Below are 20,078 nucleotides of genomic sequence, written 5' to 3' on the forward strand. Positions count from 1 at the left end.
GAAAAGGCTGGAAGAGCGGTGAGGGGGGAAATGTATTAACTTGAAGACCAAATATGAACATAACATTAGTTTGAGTAGGATATGAATACATAAATTACAGCGGTAAGTATTTGGAAAAATCAATGGCTTTAAATCAAAATTTTGGTCAGTCATATGCCATGAAGTATAATGAGATGCCATGTGTAAGAGGTAGGATGAACAACTAATGGCCAGCTATGGCTGAACATAAAATTAAAACTAAAAATATACCAAGATGAGTTAATGTTTAATAAAAAAATGGTTATTATTTTAATATTCTAGGGTAGTGGGTTTTGTAAGCATAAAATGTCAGTTAAAAGAGAAGGAAAGACTAAGACATTGGGAGTGCAAAATGTTAGGAACCCCCAGTGACTGGCTTAAGTGGCTTACCTTTTACCCCGTTTTGGTGCTCCTGTTAGAAGAGAATTGCACTAGCCTGGGGTAGCTGCAAGCGAGTGTCTTTCTTCTTCTTTCTTCGTGCCGAATTTTAACAAAACTACTGCGTATGCGCTGGCCCCAGGATTCAGAAGACAGAAGAAGGAGGAGACACTCGCTGCAGGTACTCAGGGCTGGTGCGGTTTTCTACTAACAGGGGCACCAGCCCGGGGTAAAAGGTAAGTGTTAAACTCACTGGGAAGTGCCTAACATTTGGCACCCCCATTGATTTTTACCTTTCCCTCTCCTTTAAGGTGCCTTTCAGTATGGGAGAATTTTTTGAGCAGAGAGAGGGTAAACTCAGATTTTTGCCTTTTGTTCTAAATTTTTCCAAAAATAAAAAAGTATGTTGCCCTACTCATAGAAGTTGTTCATGAAGAGGGCAACCTCACAAACAATGCATTCTGCAGTTCTGCTTCTACCTCTCCACACTTTGAGCATTGACTTTAAATTGCAGATTGCATTTAATTTAGCTTCCTAACCCCATAGTAATTGCCCACTGGTAGGTGTGGCTTTATAGTCAGTATTCTACAAATAATGGGATATTGTATTTTTTTTGGGGGGTGTGCTTGTTATTGGTTATTCGTTATACCTGTTTTTAATAGAGGAATGCTGTATGTTTCTACTTGTGTTTGACTGGGTTGATAACAGTTGAAATGTCTCTCTTTACTAATAGGAAATTTTTTATTTTTCTCATCTGGCATGAGATGCACAATGAAGCCTGCATGAAAACTATATGGTCTTGCACTTATGCATGGGGGGAAATGTAAATTACCACTTATATGTATATAATGCACGAGGTTTGGGAAATGCTCTCTATTCTACCTTGGCTTGCATTTTAGTCCTAGCTGCATCATTGCTGATTTATTTATGTTTATTATGTACCCATGTGCTCCCTAATACAATTCATTTAAAAGAGAAGACATGTGGTAGGTCCTTCCTAGGATTAGTGATTTATAACAGCAATTCATCAGCAAATTCTTTTAATTTAGCCCTGTGTTCCCAACCTCATCATCTCACTGAATTCCTAAAGATCTTCTAGAATCCTTTAATGAAATCTGATTCCTCAGTAATGATGACAGTGGGCACCTCCGACTTGTTCTTCTTTTGTTTAATCAACCATTAAAAAGGTTATCACCCTTTTTTAGTATCAGATCTATTCTTTTTAATGATTAACTGAATGAATAGATTCTTTCAAGACATTTGTTTTTGCTGAGCAGGATTCCTTTTGAAAATTGTTCCAGAATATATTTTAGAGTCAATACTGTGAAAGATATTTTTCTGGCAGGGTCAATGATCAGTAGTGACCGTTGTTGTCTAGTTTGGTTGTTTCACCCATCCCAGCATGTGCGCTTTTCCCCATTATGTAACTGAAGTACTAGTTGATTTTGAAAAAGCACATGCAATTATAAACCATAAGGTCAATATAGTAGAACCTGTACCCATTACACAAGTGCTCTTCAGTTCATTTTCCTTCTGCTTGAGCTAACAAGCATAGCAGATAAGGAAAGAGGAGACTGCTATATTTCTTATGTTTTTTTAAGTTATTTAATCCTGGTAGGTTGAACATCTATATTGATTATACAGTATAGGCTTCTGGAATTTTTTATCCAATAATTTTGTATTGTATATTTGCTCTGTTGTTTCTTTCATGGAAATTATACAGTGAGCACTAGCCATCAGCTGTGTTTTGTACAAAGCTTGCTTGGCATAGAGATTCATTTGGCTATACCCCAAAATGTAACTGTGGCTAGAATGTCCCTGTTTTCTCTGCTAGGTAGTACAGGAATTATACTTCAATGTGCTATCAACATGAAAAATTGTAAATCTCTAGTCTTATACTAGCCAAGGCAGTTTGGAGCATCAAAAAGAATAATTAATGGGTTATGCTCATCAGTTAGCAGAGCATGAACATGTGTCTACTAAACTTTGTACTAAAAAATTATAATTGGCATACCAGATGCCAGCTGTTCTCATTACTGACAGTGCGCCAGTTTTACACTGGAAATCAGCCTTCAGCATCAGAGGCAAGTATTGGGAGACAGACAGAGCTTTGTATAAATTAGAAAGAAGGTGTCAAGAGTGTCATGCAGCAAATGCAACTGGGGCACATCATTGCTTATTTTCATTTCAAAAAAGCTTTCCTCGTTTATTAAACAATCGTTTAATTTTAATATTGTTGCTATTAAAGATAATTTCAGTGCAAATTTTAGGAAAGCACAAGTGCATATAGTATATGCAGTATCTGTACTAAGTTTTGTTTTCAAGATAATAAGCTGGATAACTCTTTACCTTCATTTGCTGTGGCTGTGATCCTAAAGCATATGCTGAGCCTGGTTAATGCTGAGGCTACTGGGAACAACAAGAAGTATCTCTGTCCAGCATTCAGTAGGGTGGTCAAATCAGCTCTTTTAACCTCTGACAAGGTATTTGGAAAAAAATAATATTAATAATATACAGAGCCTAGGGGTTCAGAAGCAACATGAGTTTAACCATAAATGCCTATAAGTAATTCTCCCCAGTAATTCCAACAGTCTTGCACATGCTTTGTGTCCCTTGGATGATTATTGGTTTGGGACTGTAGAAAAGTATTCATCTGAGTGGCTTATTGTGCTGAATATTTCTCACCTCCCATACATGCTGTATACTATAAAGCACTGCAGAATTTAAACATTTTACTTGATGGGCATAAGGTTGCCTGATTATCCGATTAAACGTGGCTGCTGTAATATACATAATGCTTTAGTAAATAGTTCAACATTATACCCATTGTTGCAAAACCATAATACAATAAAAGCTAATTAGCAATCCAGCATTGAAATTGTTTATGTATGGTCTAGGATGCCAGGCAAAGTTTCAGTCTTGCTGGCAAATTGGGAGTGAAGCGTCAATCCCATCCTAACCAATTAGCCCACTGGATAACTGAATACTGTCTGAGGCGCCATAGATGGCATGGTGGCCTATATATTGTTCCAACAGGCTGAACATTTGGAACAGAAAACAGGGCAGAGCAACTGTAGCTTCTCTTAACTTCCTAATCTGTGGATGCGCAATGCACTGTGTAACATAGGGCATCAGCCAATCTTCAAACCTTTATTGTAGGGTCAGTTGCATTACCTCTCTTTTCAATATCTCATATTTTCCCTGGTTTAGTGGACGAAATCAGTGTCTTAAATGCTCCATGCACATATCTAGTATCAAAGTATTCTTTGCCCATTCAGCACCAACCATTTTATAACCAAACAACACATGGTGCACACTATAGAGGGCAATTGTTATATCATAGTAACTGTAACCTAAGGTGAACTAAATAGGTCAATTTGAGCTATCGAAATAGTTATATTATACTTAATGTGGCAACATTTTGTCATGTTGTATTACACCCAAACATACAGTAAAATGATCATGCACTGTGACATAAACATCCATTTAAAATGATTGGTCAAAGCATTAGCTGGATGTATTTAAGGAGAAATGGCTGCAGGGGCTAAGTGAAAGAAGCCAACTGTTCTTCACATGGCAGCCCCCTTGGCAATCATCTTGTCCAAATCCCTTTAAAATTTAAATGTTTTGGATAAATAAAGTGATAGCAAAGGTTTCTATACCAAAGCACTACCCTTTTTGTTCTGGTCTTGGGAGATATAATTCAAATATTTGAAACAGGGGAATGAGCTTTTTGTAGTCTGAGCACATATATTGCTCTCCTGCAAACATGTTAGATCTTTTAAATAATTCCCTCATGTACCAAAATGTATGCGTACAGAGTTAGAGCCTGCCAACTCTCTATATAATTGCCTACAATAAGATATGATTTTATGTTCCCCTTCAACTTATTTGCAGCCCGGGTAATCTGTAAATTACTACCTTGCCTCCTGAAACATCGATCAATATGATGAGGTCTGTAAAGAAAACCTAAAATGCAATATCTTTCTTCTTTATTTACTCAAAACCATGTCACACTGATATTATGGATGACATCTGCAAGCAAAATCAAATCACTTAATTCAAAGGTGTGCTAGAAATCACAAATACAGCCGTCTGGGTAGATTTCATATTTCTCCCAGTGTTTAAAAAATTGTCTCTTTGACTAGAAAAATAAAAGCCCAGTAGAGAAGTTCGGCATAGGCATCACTTTGTAAAGCAAAACAGCAGAAATCCTGGAAACAAAATCTAGTTTTGTTGTGAAAAATCAGTCTATAGTTGGGATCTAATCAGCAGCTTCAATTAAACCCAGTGATTGAACTAAAGTGTTAGCTTTCCATCACACATGGGCAAAATGGACACAAGTTTACACAATTCATTAAAGGTACTTGCATTAAAGGAGGCCCCTTGCACCTCCCCATGTATGTGCTTGGTTCCGGTTGTGCTTTGTGCAGGTACTTCAATTCTATCTGTTCCAAATCAGTCATAAATAACCTGGCACTACCACTAGCTTGAAATGTGTTTTGATACACTGGACACAATTATGCCAAGCACAACTCCCCCGTGACTGTGGAGGTCATTTATGAACACTGGGCAAATTTGCATCAGGGCAGTTAACAGATGGCTGCTTTCATTGTTCTACCTGCAGCTGTTTGAGAAAAGCTAATCCCTGATTGGTTGCCAATCCCTGATTGGGTAAATGCCTGGGCGCAAATGTGCCCAGAGTTTATAAATGAGCCCCAGTGAATCGTCAGAAATACCATTGCATTCTGGGAAAGAAACATGGATAGGTACTGTATTTTTTAAGCAATGGCTTTTATAAAGCCAGGTTAGGGGAGAGTCTGGTTTATAGTTGCCCAATAGATTGTTTCTCTATCTTAGTAAATCTCACCAGCTTTTTCATAGCCTCTTGGTTTCTTCTTAGCCTAACGCCCTTCTTACCTGTTCACTGGGCTATAACAGTGGAATGTTCAAGGTGTGGGGTGAAATTTTATAACCCAACCTTTCATCAGAAATTTATTCTCTTGATTTTATAGCTCCTTCCTCATGCTGTTTGCATACAAATGTTCTCTAATAAATTCCAGGGGCCTTCCAGAAACCTATTTTAAGATTATGGGATATTTTAATTTCAAGCAAGTACACTCTATTCACCAAATGATGTGACCTCTTAAGGCAATAGGATGCACCATAGAGAAGGTGGGATGGAAACTTATGCAACCACAATGTTACTTTGAATATTTTTTACTATGTTGCTATTTAGACTAACGTGTAGATCAGTGACATAAAATCTTAATTATGGTCATTTTAATCCTTTTTTTAACATAACAAAATTTGAAAACTTAATGGAGTGGGGTACTACATATGCAAGGCAATGTAGACCACTTACCTTCTTAACTGTTAAAAATTGATACATGAGTTGACTGGTAGTGCTAGATAAATACCAGGCAGTGATATTTCCTTGTGGTTTATTGCTGACAGCGATATCATTGGACAAAGTTTTGATATAATGTTTTGCAAGGAGTCATTAAGTTGCAGCACCCCTACATAATTAACCCGTCCTAAGCATATTCTAATCTAGGCTACATACAAAGGGGAAGCAGCAGTGAGATATGCTAGCTATTTATTGCTGTATCATGCCAGTTATGTATCGTCAGTTGATGGTAGTCAGCATATGGATCTCATGTGGTTTTCAGCAGCTTGTGATAGGGTTGGCAGTTTATGGTTGAAGTTTTTAGATAGCCTTTTTTTCCCTAAAAACCACTAACACTTAAACTTGATAAAAGCAAACTTCAGATAAACCTTTATATACCTCAGAGAGCATGCTCAGTAGAAGTGATGCACAGGCTGGCTAAATCCCACAAGACCAGACTGTAATCTACACATCCTTATTTGTTTATGGTTGGGTGCAGCTCAGACTGCATTAGTACAGTGACCACAAAGAACATTTTATGCCTCAGATGGTCACAAATATCTCTTGGTCATCATTCCATGTAAATTGCTGGGAGGTATTAGTGGGATGATGTCAATGTGGGATAGTCCTATCCTGACCCAGCCACTAAATCTAGATATTCATTTTGATTTGGAAATACTTGCCCTCTCTACCCAGCCCCACTCACTGAGCTGCTGAACCTTCTAGAATCAGCTGCTGTTACTGCTAAAGCCTATATCTGAGGGTGCATTCAGAAGCAAAGTAACAAGCTAAGCAAAGAAAGGAAAGAGAGAGAGGCAGAGAGAGACAAAGAGACAGAAAGAGAGAGAGAGAACGAAGGCAGCTACACTTCACATAGAAGCTGGTCTGTACTGGATCCAAATAAAAACTGCTCCAACCTGTATGTAGTAAAAGCTCATCAGATGGGTCTCTTCTAACTATCATTTTGCTCAATTCTGTGCTCATATAAATAGTGCATAGACTTAGTAAACCATGGTCGAACATGATGACTGTGTTATCTGTAACATGGCTTTTTTGACTGGTGCTTGTCATAAAATGGGAAATATTTTGTAGGTTATTGTTGGTTAAAGGAGGAGGAAAGGTAAAAACTAAGTAATCTTTATCAGAAAGGTATATGTAAATACAGCAATAAGCACTCACAGAAACGCCACACTGAATTCTCTGTCAAAAGATTTCTTGTGTCTGTAATTCATGTGCCAGAGACACACAGCTCTCTGCTTTCTCCCCTCTCCTGCTCCCCCCTCCCTCAAGAATGCTAAGAACTCACTCCCCACCTTAGGAATGTGGATCTAAGCCAATCAGCAGGAAGATGACTCATAGTCTTACAAACTGAGCATGTACACTTGATCTCGGTCTCGGTGCAGGAGTGAGGCATTATGGGAACTTTTTTTACACAACTCAGCATTTTTTCTTCCTGTTTGGCTTCTGATCATCTGAACAGGAGAAATATGGGGAGACTTAAAGGCACTATTGAGACAACTGAAGGTATGCCTGCAGCTTGAGATTAACTCTTTATTAGCCTTTACTTCTCCTTTAAAGAACAAGTAAACCTTTTTTTTCTATCAGTACAATTACTCTTAACAGCCTCCAGAATTACCTATGTTTAGTCTGACCTGGCTGAAGTTGAAATCTGCTGCTCGTTTCTTTTGCTTCCTTGTGTAGAGTAAAGCCCCACCCCCACTTCCTGTTCAGTTCCCTCATCAAAAAAAAAAAAAAAACACCTGCTCATGCACAGACTGGCTCCTGCTGCCTCCAGGCATGCGCAGAAGGTTCTCCACTTCGACTACAGTAGTCAAATTAATGAGGGAACTGAACAGAAAGTGGGGGCAGGGCTTCACTCTGCACAAGGAAGCAAAGGAAACGAGCAGTAGATTTCAACCAATCAAACTATAACAACAGGCAGTGATCTGGATTGATGTGCTGCTACCGGGAAACTTTAGAATGAAGAACGAAATGTATTTTTAAAAATAACATTTTAGAATGACAGTAAAAAAAATGAAACAAAGTATGCTGCTCCAAGTGCTACTCTACGTTTGTTTTATCGTCACCTGTATCCTGAAGTCCGTGAAATTGTTACTGTCTAAGCTGTCAGTTTCAGACTTGTATAAACCTCCACTGTTTACAGCTTGTCTTGTCACACAACCTTATCATCTCCTGTAGCTGCTGACAGATAGTCCTAATAGCAAGAGGGCATGGCTAGATGTCCCTGGAGATGCTTGGAAGCACAAAAATCATCTTTAATTGCTTGTCAGTGTAATAACAAGTGCTCATTTAGCAGCACTTGCACCCCGGGGCTTGCCTGATGTGGCTTATGTCTCCTACTGCTCATACCTTGCGCATAGGGGGTTGCAGATAGGGGGTGGTAAGGGGAAGCCTATGTTCTTCCTCCTATCCACCTCATTTCAATGGAGCACTGCATTAAGCAAGCTGCACTTGAACAGTCCGCAGATCTCTGCTGTCCAAAACAGAGCACAGAGGCCCACAGCTATTCGCACAATAGCTTATGCAGTGAAAACGTGTGCTATTTGCACACCGCATGGGGCATTGAGATTGAAACCTCTTGTGTATCAGGGGACTTAGTGCTTATACTCAGAGAAACCATGGAATGATGCCAGTGTAGGTTTGTCCTTATACAGAGCGGAACATGTAAGAAAAATTATACAGTATCTGTGGGGAATATACATCTCTTTATCTAGACACATCTGATTTATAACTACAGTAACATTTTCCTTAGGGAAACAAAAGCAACAAAAAACTTTGCTTATAATTATTATTCAAGTTCAAAGGCAACCTTTCACTAAGGGTGTGCAGCTTTCTCAGCTCATACAGGAAGAGCGATGATATGCACATTTTCCAAAGATTAATTATGAAATTCTCCCTCCAGTGAATATGAGATAGTTCCATTGTGCAATATAAAATCAAGCTGCCTGCTATTTCTGCTAATGTGTCTTGTTTCCATTTTAAGATCCACGCTGAAATATTTATATCTACTTTCATAGGATGTCAGCATGTTATCTTTTCAGCACTCTAAAACACACCACATGCATTTTTTACACATTACATAATTCATGGCACCAAATTCAGAGGCGCTGCATATTATAAAGGAAGAGTTGCATCTACTGCAGTTGTGAATCTCTTGGAGTTGTTTCCTGTAGCTCACACAGCACTCTAATGTAACAGGGCCCTCAAACACTATACAGATTCCTGGTTGCTTTCATTTTCAATTCATTGTCAGGTTATACTGTACCCCATTTGATACAGGGTCAGTATTTTTGCAGGGGGGCAAATGACATAGTTCAGTGCATTTTGCTAACATGGACATCTTACATTCTATTTCACCTAACAAATCAATATTCTCATTCTTTACAAATCCATGTTGACTCTCTGTAATCAATTTATTGCAAGTACTGCATCCCTGAATGGCATCTCTTACTGCCATATAAAATAATTCCTTTTTACTAATGCAGGCCTTAAGGGTTTTTAAACCACTGCTCTTGATTGTTTTTCCATTTATAAATATGGTTACAGAAATAATGTTACTAACACCCCTCTTTTATTTTATCTCAAAAATATTTTATTTTCCTTATTTGGCCTTGATCAAGGTTTTTTCTACTATGCAATTTTTCTGTGATTGCATTTTTTTCAAGAAATTAAAATCTTAGTAGGTTTTTTTTTTTTTTTCAAATAACTTTTTATTAATTTTCAGGTTTTTGGGGGTACAGAAAGAAAAGGAGGGTTAGGGTAAAGGTAAGTATTACAGTTTAAAGACATATAGATAACATGACATAACACAGTGATTTTGCATTCTCATGATATTACTGTTATTGCAATTGGATTTAGAGACAATTTTTCACAGTAAATAGTATATTACTCAGACATAAAAAAGATGTTTCTTATATAACACTGTATATCTCTACTATATTTTGATTTTCTTTGGAGTTGCAACTCATAGATTGGAATAACATACGTTCTTTAACTGTTTTCTATGTATTCAGTCCATAATCTCCAATTTTGAAAATGTTTCAGTGTATTTGAAAAAACATGATCAGGGCAAAAAAAAAAAATGCAATCACAAATATAATATTTTCAATCCAACATAATACTTAATACTGTAATCAGTCACATTTGGTTTGCTTTACTTGCTTGCATTTTTTTTGGATCATCTTTCTGGATCAATCAGAACAAATGCATATAAATAGTGTATATGTGTTAAGATGAAATATGCACTAACCAAAATGAAATAGCACTTTTTTCGTTTTTTCCTTCACTTTAGTTAAAATTGAAATCTATATGTTTTTATTTTAAATAGCAATGTGTCCAGTTTTACCAGTCTATCCGAAGAGAAAATGAAACTCTTGCAAACTGCCTCTATGTAAATAATAGAGGGCACTGACTGGCTACATAACATTAATCCAGCAAATCACTCTTCTCTGGGTTCTAAACAAGCAGATATGAGCATGTAATGAACGGCCACACAATAAATAATACAAGGAATGGTCAAGGAATAAACTGGAATTATTAGAGTTGCAGATTATAAATATTCTAGAAAAACAAACAACTAAAGATATTAACAGAACACTTATTATGATTGGTGATGCCCTTTGCAGTACCAGCTGTTCAATATATTCCACCCTAATCCCTCTAACCCCCCACACAAACACAAAGAATTATTTAGTGAACAAATGTAAAATATCATGCAGTTAAGTCATTCTATTTGTGTTTCTCTGGTGTTCAACCTAAGGTAAAAAAAAAAAATATTGGTACCACAAAATTCATATAAACAGAAGACGAGGTCCTCTGCACTCACCCATTATCAATATATATATATAGGATATTAAGATATTATGTGCATGAAGCTACCAAGAAATACCCTCCCCTTTAAACAAAACAGGGATTGTTTGTCCGTATATTGCAATATTCTTCAAGCTGGCCAACTACGTCAATGTCATCCCCAGTGTGGCCAGTCCTACACTCACTTTCATCTGATTTGTTAAGAATTGTACTGCTTCGTTATACATTTTACACAGGGACGGAGTTTTACCTGCAACTTGCTTGCTTTCAGTGCAAGAATGTCTTAATGTCTTACATATATTAATAACGGATGAGTGCAGGATTTAGTGTGCCTTGACAAAAGCTTGGTTTAATTGTGGTTGTTATGATTCATATTTGTAAAAAAAAGTCATTATTCATTCGCTATTTAATTATTTCAAAACCATTATATTATATTTGTGCTTCTGAATGTATTATGCAGATTCCAATATTTCTGCTTTCTTTTTGTATTCCCAGAACAAAACTTGTTTCAACATGGTGCATCAGAAAAGCTCTTCTGCTTTGGTCTGCTAAAGCATTTTATGGATCTTTTTCATTAATAGGATATAAGGCACAAGAAAAAAACAACCTCGGTTTTTATATTTCAGCTAATTGACATCTCATACTACATACTATAAGTGAAAAAGATGGATGATGGATACAGAAATAACTCACATATTTACCAAGGTGCAAGAGACATAGCCCGAGAGGTAAAGAGGCAAACGAGTAACCGAGCCATGGATGATTATAGGTATCAAGACAATACATATGGAGGTTACTCACCAAATGATGATTATTATAGTGGAGATCATGCTAATCAAGATGAAGATGCTCAGAGTGATGCCACAGAAGGCCATGATGAAGATGATGAAATATATGAAGGAGAATACCAGGGTATTCCACACCCTGATGACTTGAGACAACATAAAGCCTCATCCATAAGAGATGAATTTAAAGACCCTGCTGACATAATTGCCGAACGAATTGAGGATGAGGAACAGCTGGCTTATCAGTATGAGAACATTATTCAGGAATGTGGACATGGAAGGTTCCAGTGGACACTCTTCGTAGTTTTGGGGCTTGCATTGATGGCTGATGGGGTGGAAGTATTTGTTGTGGGATTTGTTCTTCCCAGCGCTGAGAAGGACATGTGTTTATCACGCTCAAATAAGGGAATGTTGGGTATGTATGGACACAGGAATGCAGGGTACTTTTTTGCTTATTTGATGTGTGCATACATAGTTTAAACTAGTTGTTTCATTATAGTATAAATGCTGCTATTAGGTGCTGGAAATTCCAGTATGGCAGTACTGTTACTACTATTGAGTTTATAATTTTGTGTGATTTAGAGACAGATTGACTAGTCATATCTCCTCTAACTAAAATTATATTTTTTCTAATATAGGTTTGTGTGTGCTGGGTTTAATTGGAAGGGTTGAACTGATGGTCTTTTTTCAACCCAATGTAACTATGTAACTATGTAATATACTGAACACTACATAAGGTTATTTGACTCACAAGGTTGCTACATATGTGGATAGATAGACTGCTATGATTTTATTGGGAGAGTCTGTCATAATCACTTGGTGCGTAGGTGTGTGACCATCCAGTTTCAGGACATCTTATAGATGGCTCATTGTTTCAGTCCAAATTGCAGACATAGAACACACTGCATATTTCTTGCTGTTAATGGATTCTGACTATTTTAAAAGGCAACTATCATTAATATAAGCATGCAGTCAAAGTCTACTAGATGTGTAATGATACTTTTTCATAAATAGGTTTCATACTTTTTCCAATAGTTTTTTTAGCTATAAATGTGCTTTCTCAACCCATATCTAAAGGATCTCACTGTCTATGGGGGTAAATCATATCTTCTAGAATGGCTAACAGATGGCCTCTTTGGATTTAATAGCCCTTATAATCTGCCTCCTCCTCTCTCTGACACAAATATCTAAAATGCATGAAAGGCGGAAGGGTCCATATGTTTTTTTAACAACTAAAGAGAAAACTTTCTGGTTTGAGGTCAGTGAAAGAGATCCATGTAATGAAAGGCTGCCTTAAACTAGCAAAGGGCATGCCAGGAGATGCCATATCTTGCTCATGTGTTGTACCTCTTGTATCCAGCACCAACAGGCAATGCCAGCCTGTATATTAATTATAATGTAATGAACCTGTGGAAATATATTTTCCAAATGTAAATGTTTAGGGTATATTTTTAGGTCTGGCTATATGCTGCTCATTCTGTAAGACAGCTTTAGTTTCACCTAATGAAACTGTCAATGCTTCTTATAGATTGCTTGTCAGACCTGTTCTGCAGATAGCAATGTACTTTCATTTATTGTACAATTCTCACAATGATTAATTATGTCTATATATATTCTGTTTATAGACAAGGAAAAGGAGAACATTGTAGAAATATACATAATTGAGAAATGTTTGTCCCTGCAGCTCCTGTTGTTGGTCTATTTAACAGTAATTATTCATAGTACCATAAGAGATCATGTGCGAGTGAAACACTGAATGGCAGATCCTCCAGAACTGTAACCCTTCTGTCTATAGGATATTACAAGGGAGTTGTCAAACTGAACACAAATACAATTGCTGTCCATTGCTGGAAGCAAAATATTAAGCTGAAAAGATCTGATTTGTTGTTAGTGATGTTCAATAACCTTAATATATTTAATTCATGGAAAATGTACTGCAAAATGAACTGTTGCTCTAAGCAATAAATTGCTGAAATCCTCAATTCCCACTAAAAAGTAAATAAAATAAGCAGAAATTAATATAATTTATAAGTGGAAATTAATAACATAAAGCATAATATTATATGCATATAAATATAATATTAGTATGTTTACTGGACCTGTATGTATGTTCTGCATGGCTCAATTCTGGGTATAATTCCCAGCTGAAGTTTAGTTCAAACTTTTTTTCCTTCACTGGAGGTCACATTCTCATTGGAATGAATGGATGAGGTTTCATATCCATTTTCTGGAGCAGTCAATATGATTCCTTATAAGAATAAATATAAATATCTAGATAAATAAGCATCCTTGCCTCCAGCCATGGCACTACCTGCAAGGAGTTTATCTTCTCCCTGTACCTTTGTGGGCTTCATCCAGGCACCCCTTTTTCCTCTCACACTCCTGATAAAATTGACCCTACCTTAGACTGAAGCTTTATTGAATCAGGAATGGTGAATAAATGTGGCAGAGTTGTATATATAAATATATATATAAATATATATAAATATAAGACAAATAAAAATAACAATTAATAAAAATATAATATGTATGCAAACCCCTACTATAAATTAGGAGACATAGTCCAATTAACACTGGCAGGCACATAAAAACAAAATGGTTCTCACAACAAAGTGATTGTGTGGGGCAGATTTACTAAAACTCTAACTAAAACTCTAACATATACTAAAAAGTCTGAACTGAAAAAGTCCATGCGGGAAAAGTTGAATTGTCTCATGAAAACTGCAACTTTTTCGAATTGTCACACAAAAAAACTGTGTCAAAAATCTGAAACCTCAAAAGTTTTAAAGCATAATAAGGATCCTCCAGGGAAGGGACATCTACCATTGACTTTTACATGATCTCAGCAAGTTTTGGTGAATTATCAGATTCGGATTTTTAGCTATTTCGATGCATAGTAAATGTTGGAAAAGTCTCAACTTTTTTTGTGTGAATCAGAATCGGAAGAAAAAGTCCAACGATTAGTAAATGTCCCCCTAAGTGGCCATTGTTGTCTTTGGCACAGTTGTCCCATCCAGTCAGTGTCAGCAGTATTGGTTACCTCTTCTGCCAAGAAACAAATGCTCATTTATCAGTTTCCATCTGGTAATTACATCCATTTTTCTCTAGCCAGATATACCCTGTTATATGGCTGAAATGTAAGTTCCATACAGGAAGCTCTCAGCTCAATAAGTCACAATGCTGACTGCTCTACAGGCAAACACCGTGCTGCATGAGTCACGGCTCTCTCGAGAGGTTTTCTTATGCTTCCAACCACCCCCTTGTGTTCATGTGCTTAACAGCCCCCCATTCTAATGAGCATGGCTATATATAGTCTTAGTTCACAAATTAAACACTTTGCCCTATATACACAGTCAGCTTGCTTGCATATAGAATAAATATAAATGATTTTCTTCAGTGCAACACAGTATTGCAAGGTTAGTGCAAATGTGGAAAGGGAAAAGGAAGCAGTTCCCATCAAGTCAGCAAAAGGAGAGACCAGGAAAATGACTGCAATTTGTTTCTGTTTTGGGTATAAGTCTAAATTAACTTAGGGGCATACCTAGAGGTGCCCCAGAAATAAGTAATGGCAACTTTACCTATAACTAATTGGAACTTGATGTGCAAATGACAGCTCCTCAGATGTTTTTAAACTGCAAATTCCAGCACCCCCAACAGCCTTATGCAGTATTATATGTTAAAGGTAACATCTCATGTTAAAAAAGAGGGATTTGCACTTTTATGCTCAGATTCCAGTTTTAGCCTTCTCTTAGCTGCAACTGCCTTCTGGGCTTGTTGGCAACAAGCCTCATTATTTTAACCCATCGCCTCCTATAATTTTATCATTCCCTAAATGGAAGTTATAAAGTACAGGGATCCTTTGCATTCATATGGAGCGCATCGCATCTTGTAGCTGGATCCTAATCCACCTAGGTGCTAGAATATTGACAATATATTGCTCATATAGCCCAGATAGAAGCACGGTTTCTATCTGAATTGGTGGCCATAACTAATAATAAGTACAGTTAAAGTCCTGCCTCATCATGAATTTGCTTTTTAGCTATTGTTGTCCCCTTGCAACGAGATGGCATTATATAGGGACAGAAAAGCAAATAATTAAAAACAAAATCCACAGAAATAAAAGCTGGCCAGGTGAAGATATCTATGTCCATACTATACTTGCCCTTAGTTAAAATTTCCTATTCCTTTGACTTGCAGTGTATAAGATTACAGTCATACAATTTTCCTGGAATGGTGTTGGCAAGCCAAAGTAGCAGTAATGCAAATCAATGCCCTTTGCTCATTAAATATCAAAACAGACATGTTTGATTTCCCTTATAACCACTTACTGTCCTTAGCGAGTGTTTACTGCTCACCAGTTGCAGTTGAATTACATAGTGTCTGTTTTTTGAGTGCAATTTATTGACAACAGCACATGATAAATGTTAGGACAGTCCATTAAGATGCTGTAAGCTCTGAATTAAATCTCTGGCTGTTTTGTACTATAATGAATAATGGCTCCATATGTAATACAGATGGTTTTTGATTGTTTCGTAAGATATCTCCTTTATACACAGACTTCCCTTATTAATATCTGTTAAACTGTCATGCTGCTCAGTCAATTACTAACTGGATGTTCGTAAACTGGATAGCAGTTAGAGAAAATTTTGTCTATGGTTTTATTGGCTTTATTATGTCTTGCACTAAACAGGGCAAAACGAGAAACTGAAAGTAAAGCCACATTCTACTTCCTTATCCCTCACACATAATCAAAACAAAGCAGCAGTCCACTGAGAAACCTTCTGTAGAATGAGCTGTTCTTTACTAGAAGCCTAACAGGGTGCAGGAAGTAGTATACAACGTTTGCCCTTTTTAATGGAAAAAAAAACACAGAAACTGTAAATATTTTCCAATTAAAGCAATAGGCAAAAAGAGTGTTCAGCACAAGCCCTGTTGGTTGAACTCACATTTAAAAATGGGTTGTACTGACCTTTTATATTTAAACAAGGGTGTCTTTTTTTTCAGATTTTGCATACATTTGTGAGAAAGGCTTAATCATTAATTCATTTCTGTTTGTGAATGAATCAATATTAGCAATATGTTATGATATGTAACATTTAATTCATCTTTATTTCTTATTATGCTTGCAGGGTTAATAGTGTACCTGGGTATGATGCTTGGTGCTTTCGTTTGGGGAGGACTGGCAGATAAAGTGGGAAGGAAGAAGTGTCTCATTATTTCACTCACAATCAACGCGGCCTTTTCATTCGTATCCTCCTTTGTACAGGGATATGGCTTGTTCCTTTTTTGCCGCCTTATATCGGGGTTTGGGTGAGTGTTTAAAAAGATATGTACAGTCCATGAATGCTCATGTTTTCTACACAGTTCTACAAAGATATTGAGGATTTTTAAGTGAACAGCGACCATATACTTTTAATTTATCACAGCCCAGAAGACAAAATGCTCATCTGAAGGCAATTTTTATTCAGTACCATGGACAGCACTCAGCTTTAATTGACTCGAGGCAGTTGACTACACACAATGCTACAGAGAAACTAGCAAACCCATGGGCTTTAAATATAGGGGACTTGTGAAATGCAAAAATTGCTACAGTTTGGCAAAAGAATCCTGGATTCTGTGCATCCTTAAAATAAATAAGCCAAGTTTTAGCTAAGTTGACTGATTAGTTGACTGAGGCCACTACAGGTATGGGAATTGTTATCCAGAAGCTTGGGACCTGGTCTTTTCTGGATTAGAGGTCCTTCCATAATTTGGCTCTCCATACGTTAGGTCTACTAAAAAATCATTTAAACAAATAAACTCAATACGATTGTTTTGCTTCTAATAAGGATTAATTATATCTTAGTTGGGATCAAGTACAAGGTACTGTTTTATTATTATAGGGAAAAGGAATCATTTTTAAAAACGTGAATTATTTGCTTAAAATTAAGTCTATGGGAGATGGTCTTTCTGAAATTTGGAACTTTCTGGATTGTGGGTTTCCAGATAATGGATTCTATACCCCTACTAGATAATAATGACCTGGATAAATAAAAACATGTATTGGCATACATTTCACATCAGAATCAAGTACTATAGGATTAACCCTTATATTTATATGCTCATTTTTTTATACAGAACACTCATAACCATTCCTAAATGCTTATTAAGAGGAAGTAATGTACACCAAGCAAAAGTTACTTGATGAGAAGTAAATTCCCTTTTATGGATTAGTTTATGCTGCAAATGTCTGTTCTGCAATGATTAAATCTGTAATTTATGCTGTGCTGCTGAAATTCTATATGTGATAGGATTTAATTATTGTAAGACTGCAATGTATTGATCATTATCTGTGTTTTTTTAAATTTAGCATCGGCGGATCACTCCCCATTGTGTTTGCCTATTTCTCTGAATTTTTAGCTCGGGAAAAGAGAGGAGAGCATTTAAGTTGGCTCTGCATGTTCTGGATGATTGGGGCTGTCTATGCAGCAGCAATGGCTTGGAGTATAATTCCGCACTATGGTAACTTCTTTTGTATTATGTATGTGATACAATCTAATAAATGCTGTAGCAGTATGATGTGCTGTGGGTAATAAAAATATAGTAGTTTATTTCCAATGTGCTATAACAGAACTGAGAACTCACTGCAACATTGTATGTTTAAGTGTTATTCCCTAAAATGGATGCAAAATTAATTATTTATTGACTATTCACAAAGCTATTTGAGCCTATACATACTCTTCGCTGTTTGTGGCTAGGACATGAGAATTTAGGGAGGCCTAATTGTACTCCTTAGGGCCCATGGCCTTCACAGTTATGTCTGGGGCAATGATCAATAGCCTGATTAGCACACAATGTCAGGGGTTTTCTAGAGACACCTTTGTGCTGCTGCCCACTGCATTCTCAGCAAAATTCAGCATTTTCTAAACCATTCTAGGAGCAAAAAAGTTCCCTAAGGCACAACAAACTGGACAGCGTGCAAAGTGCATTGTGCTTGTTTTTTGTGCTTTCCATATTACCCATATATAAGAATTTCATAAGTGTGATATTTTGTGAATGTTGCCTTTCTTTGTGAGAATAATCACTTACTTTTTGTACATCTTTTGTTGTTTGAAATAGCTTTTCTGTGGTTTGGTCAAGCCAAGAAATTGTCTTTAAAGGAAAACTATACCCACTTAACCAGCAGTTTATATCATATTAAGTGGCCTAGAGTATCTTACCAAACTGGAATACATATATCTGAAAATATTGCTATTTTACATCATTTCCCCTGAGCCACCATTTAGTGATGGGCTGTGTGCTCCCTCAGAATCACATGACAGGAAATAATGCAGCTCTAACTGTAACAGGAAGTAGTGTGGGAGCAAAAGACAGAACTTTGCCCATTTATTGGCTGATGTGCCCTAACATGTATGTGTGCCCTTGGTTTGTTTGTGTGCACTGTAAATCATATGATTAGTCCTTAAAATGGCAAATCTCTATTTAGGATTATAAATACTAAAAATTATAATACTAAAAAAATATTTTTAAGAAAATGGTTTATTTAGATGAAGCAGGGTTTTACATATGAGTTGCTTTATGTGATTCAGTATCTATAAAATGATGCCACTAATGCAACTTTCACAGTTTTTACTTACTTACTTTGTAATTAAACAGAATGAATTAACTTGAGTTAAATATTACTTTTATAATTTATGTACTAACAGGTCAGCCTAATTTGTACTCTTTTCAGGATGGGGTTTCAGTATGGGGACACACTATCATTTCCACAGTTGGAGAGTATTCGTGGTCATTTGTGTTCTGCCATGCATTGCCTCTATCATTGCTCTAAAATTTATGCCAGAGAGTCCTCGCTTCTTATTGGAGGTAAGAAAATATTTATCTTGTATTGTTGGACTAGAACTGTATAAACAATGGTTCCAATATAAAAGTCTTATAAATATTTGATTCCAGCAATTTTGCCCACTATGTATAGCTCAAGATAGTTAGTCTACAGGCTAAACTTGTGAGGCAACTTTGGGTGATTTTGGAAAGCTGAAGCAATGCATAGATTTTCCCACCAGTGATTTACATTATAGCTAGTGGGATGGCATTTGGAGGAGATTAGTTGCCTGCGAGGAAATTTGACGCCGGCAACTAATCTTCTCATGTGCCAGAAAAAAATGCCTTGTTATAGAGTAAAAAAATGTTTTATGTTTTTTTTGTGCAGACAGGCAAACACGATGAAGCTTGGATGATACTGAAGAACATTCATGACACAAACATGAGAGCTAAGGGAGAACCAGAAAAAGTCTTCACAGTAGGTTTTTCCTTTTCCTCATTGAAGTGATGGTTCCTGTGGAGTTATATTCCACAAAGCAATTTAAAAGATATACATTTTGAATATTAACTTGTCTCCTTTACCCAGGTCTCCCACATTAAGACGCCCAAACAACCTGATGAATTCATTGAAATTCAGAGTTCTACCGGAACATGGTTTCAGCGTTGGTTTGTCAGGATTATGACTGTCATTAAACAGGTAGATACTCAAATGCACAACATATATGCCTGGATTTGTGGTGAGGCCATGGCAGCAGGACTTAAGAGGCAGCATTCTGCCCAGCTGCCTGTAAATTGGGTCTGAAGTGCAAGTGACCTGTGCACCAATCTCCAGTGTTCCGTACCCGGAAAAATAAATTTGGGCATGTGAGTGCAATAAG

The 20,078-nt window shown here is 36.8% G+C and overlaps 1 protein-coding gene across 3 annotated transcripts in view; it reads left to right on the forward strand.

The window, feature by feature from the left end:
- The window catches only part of sv2b (synaptic vesicle glycoprotein 2B), a 43,100-nt gene that overhangs the window by 12,705 nt on the left and 10,317 nt on the right, over positions 1-20,078 (forward strand). For all 3 annotated transcript variants that reach the window (XM_002933309.5, XM_004912656.4, XM_031899235.1), the window contains exons 2-7: positions 11,111-11,815; positions 16,530-16,710; positions 17,750-17,901; positions 19,112-19,245; positions 19,589-19,678; positions 19,787-19,897. In XM_002933309.5, coding sequence (XP_002933355.1) covers positions 11,281-11,815; positions 16,530-16,710; positions 17,750-17,901; positions 19,112-19,245; positions 19,589-19,678; positions 19,787-19,897 — 1,203 coding nt within the window. In that variant the 5' untranslated portion in view covers positions 11,111-11,280. The remainder of the gene's footprint in view (positions 1-11,110; positions 11,816-16,529; positions 16,711-17,749; positions 17,902-19,111; positions 19,246-19,588; positions 19,679-19,786; positions 19,898-20,078) is intronic.

The sequence above is a fragment of the Xenopus tropicalis genome, chromosome 3 (assembly GCF_000004195.4).
Source record: "Xenopus tropicalis strain Nigerian chromosome 3, UCB_Xtro_10.0, whole genome shotgun sequence".
Lineage (NCBI taxonomy): Eukaryota > Metazoa > Chordata > Amphibia > Anura > Pipidae > Xenopus > Xenopus tropicalis.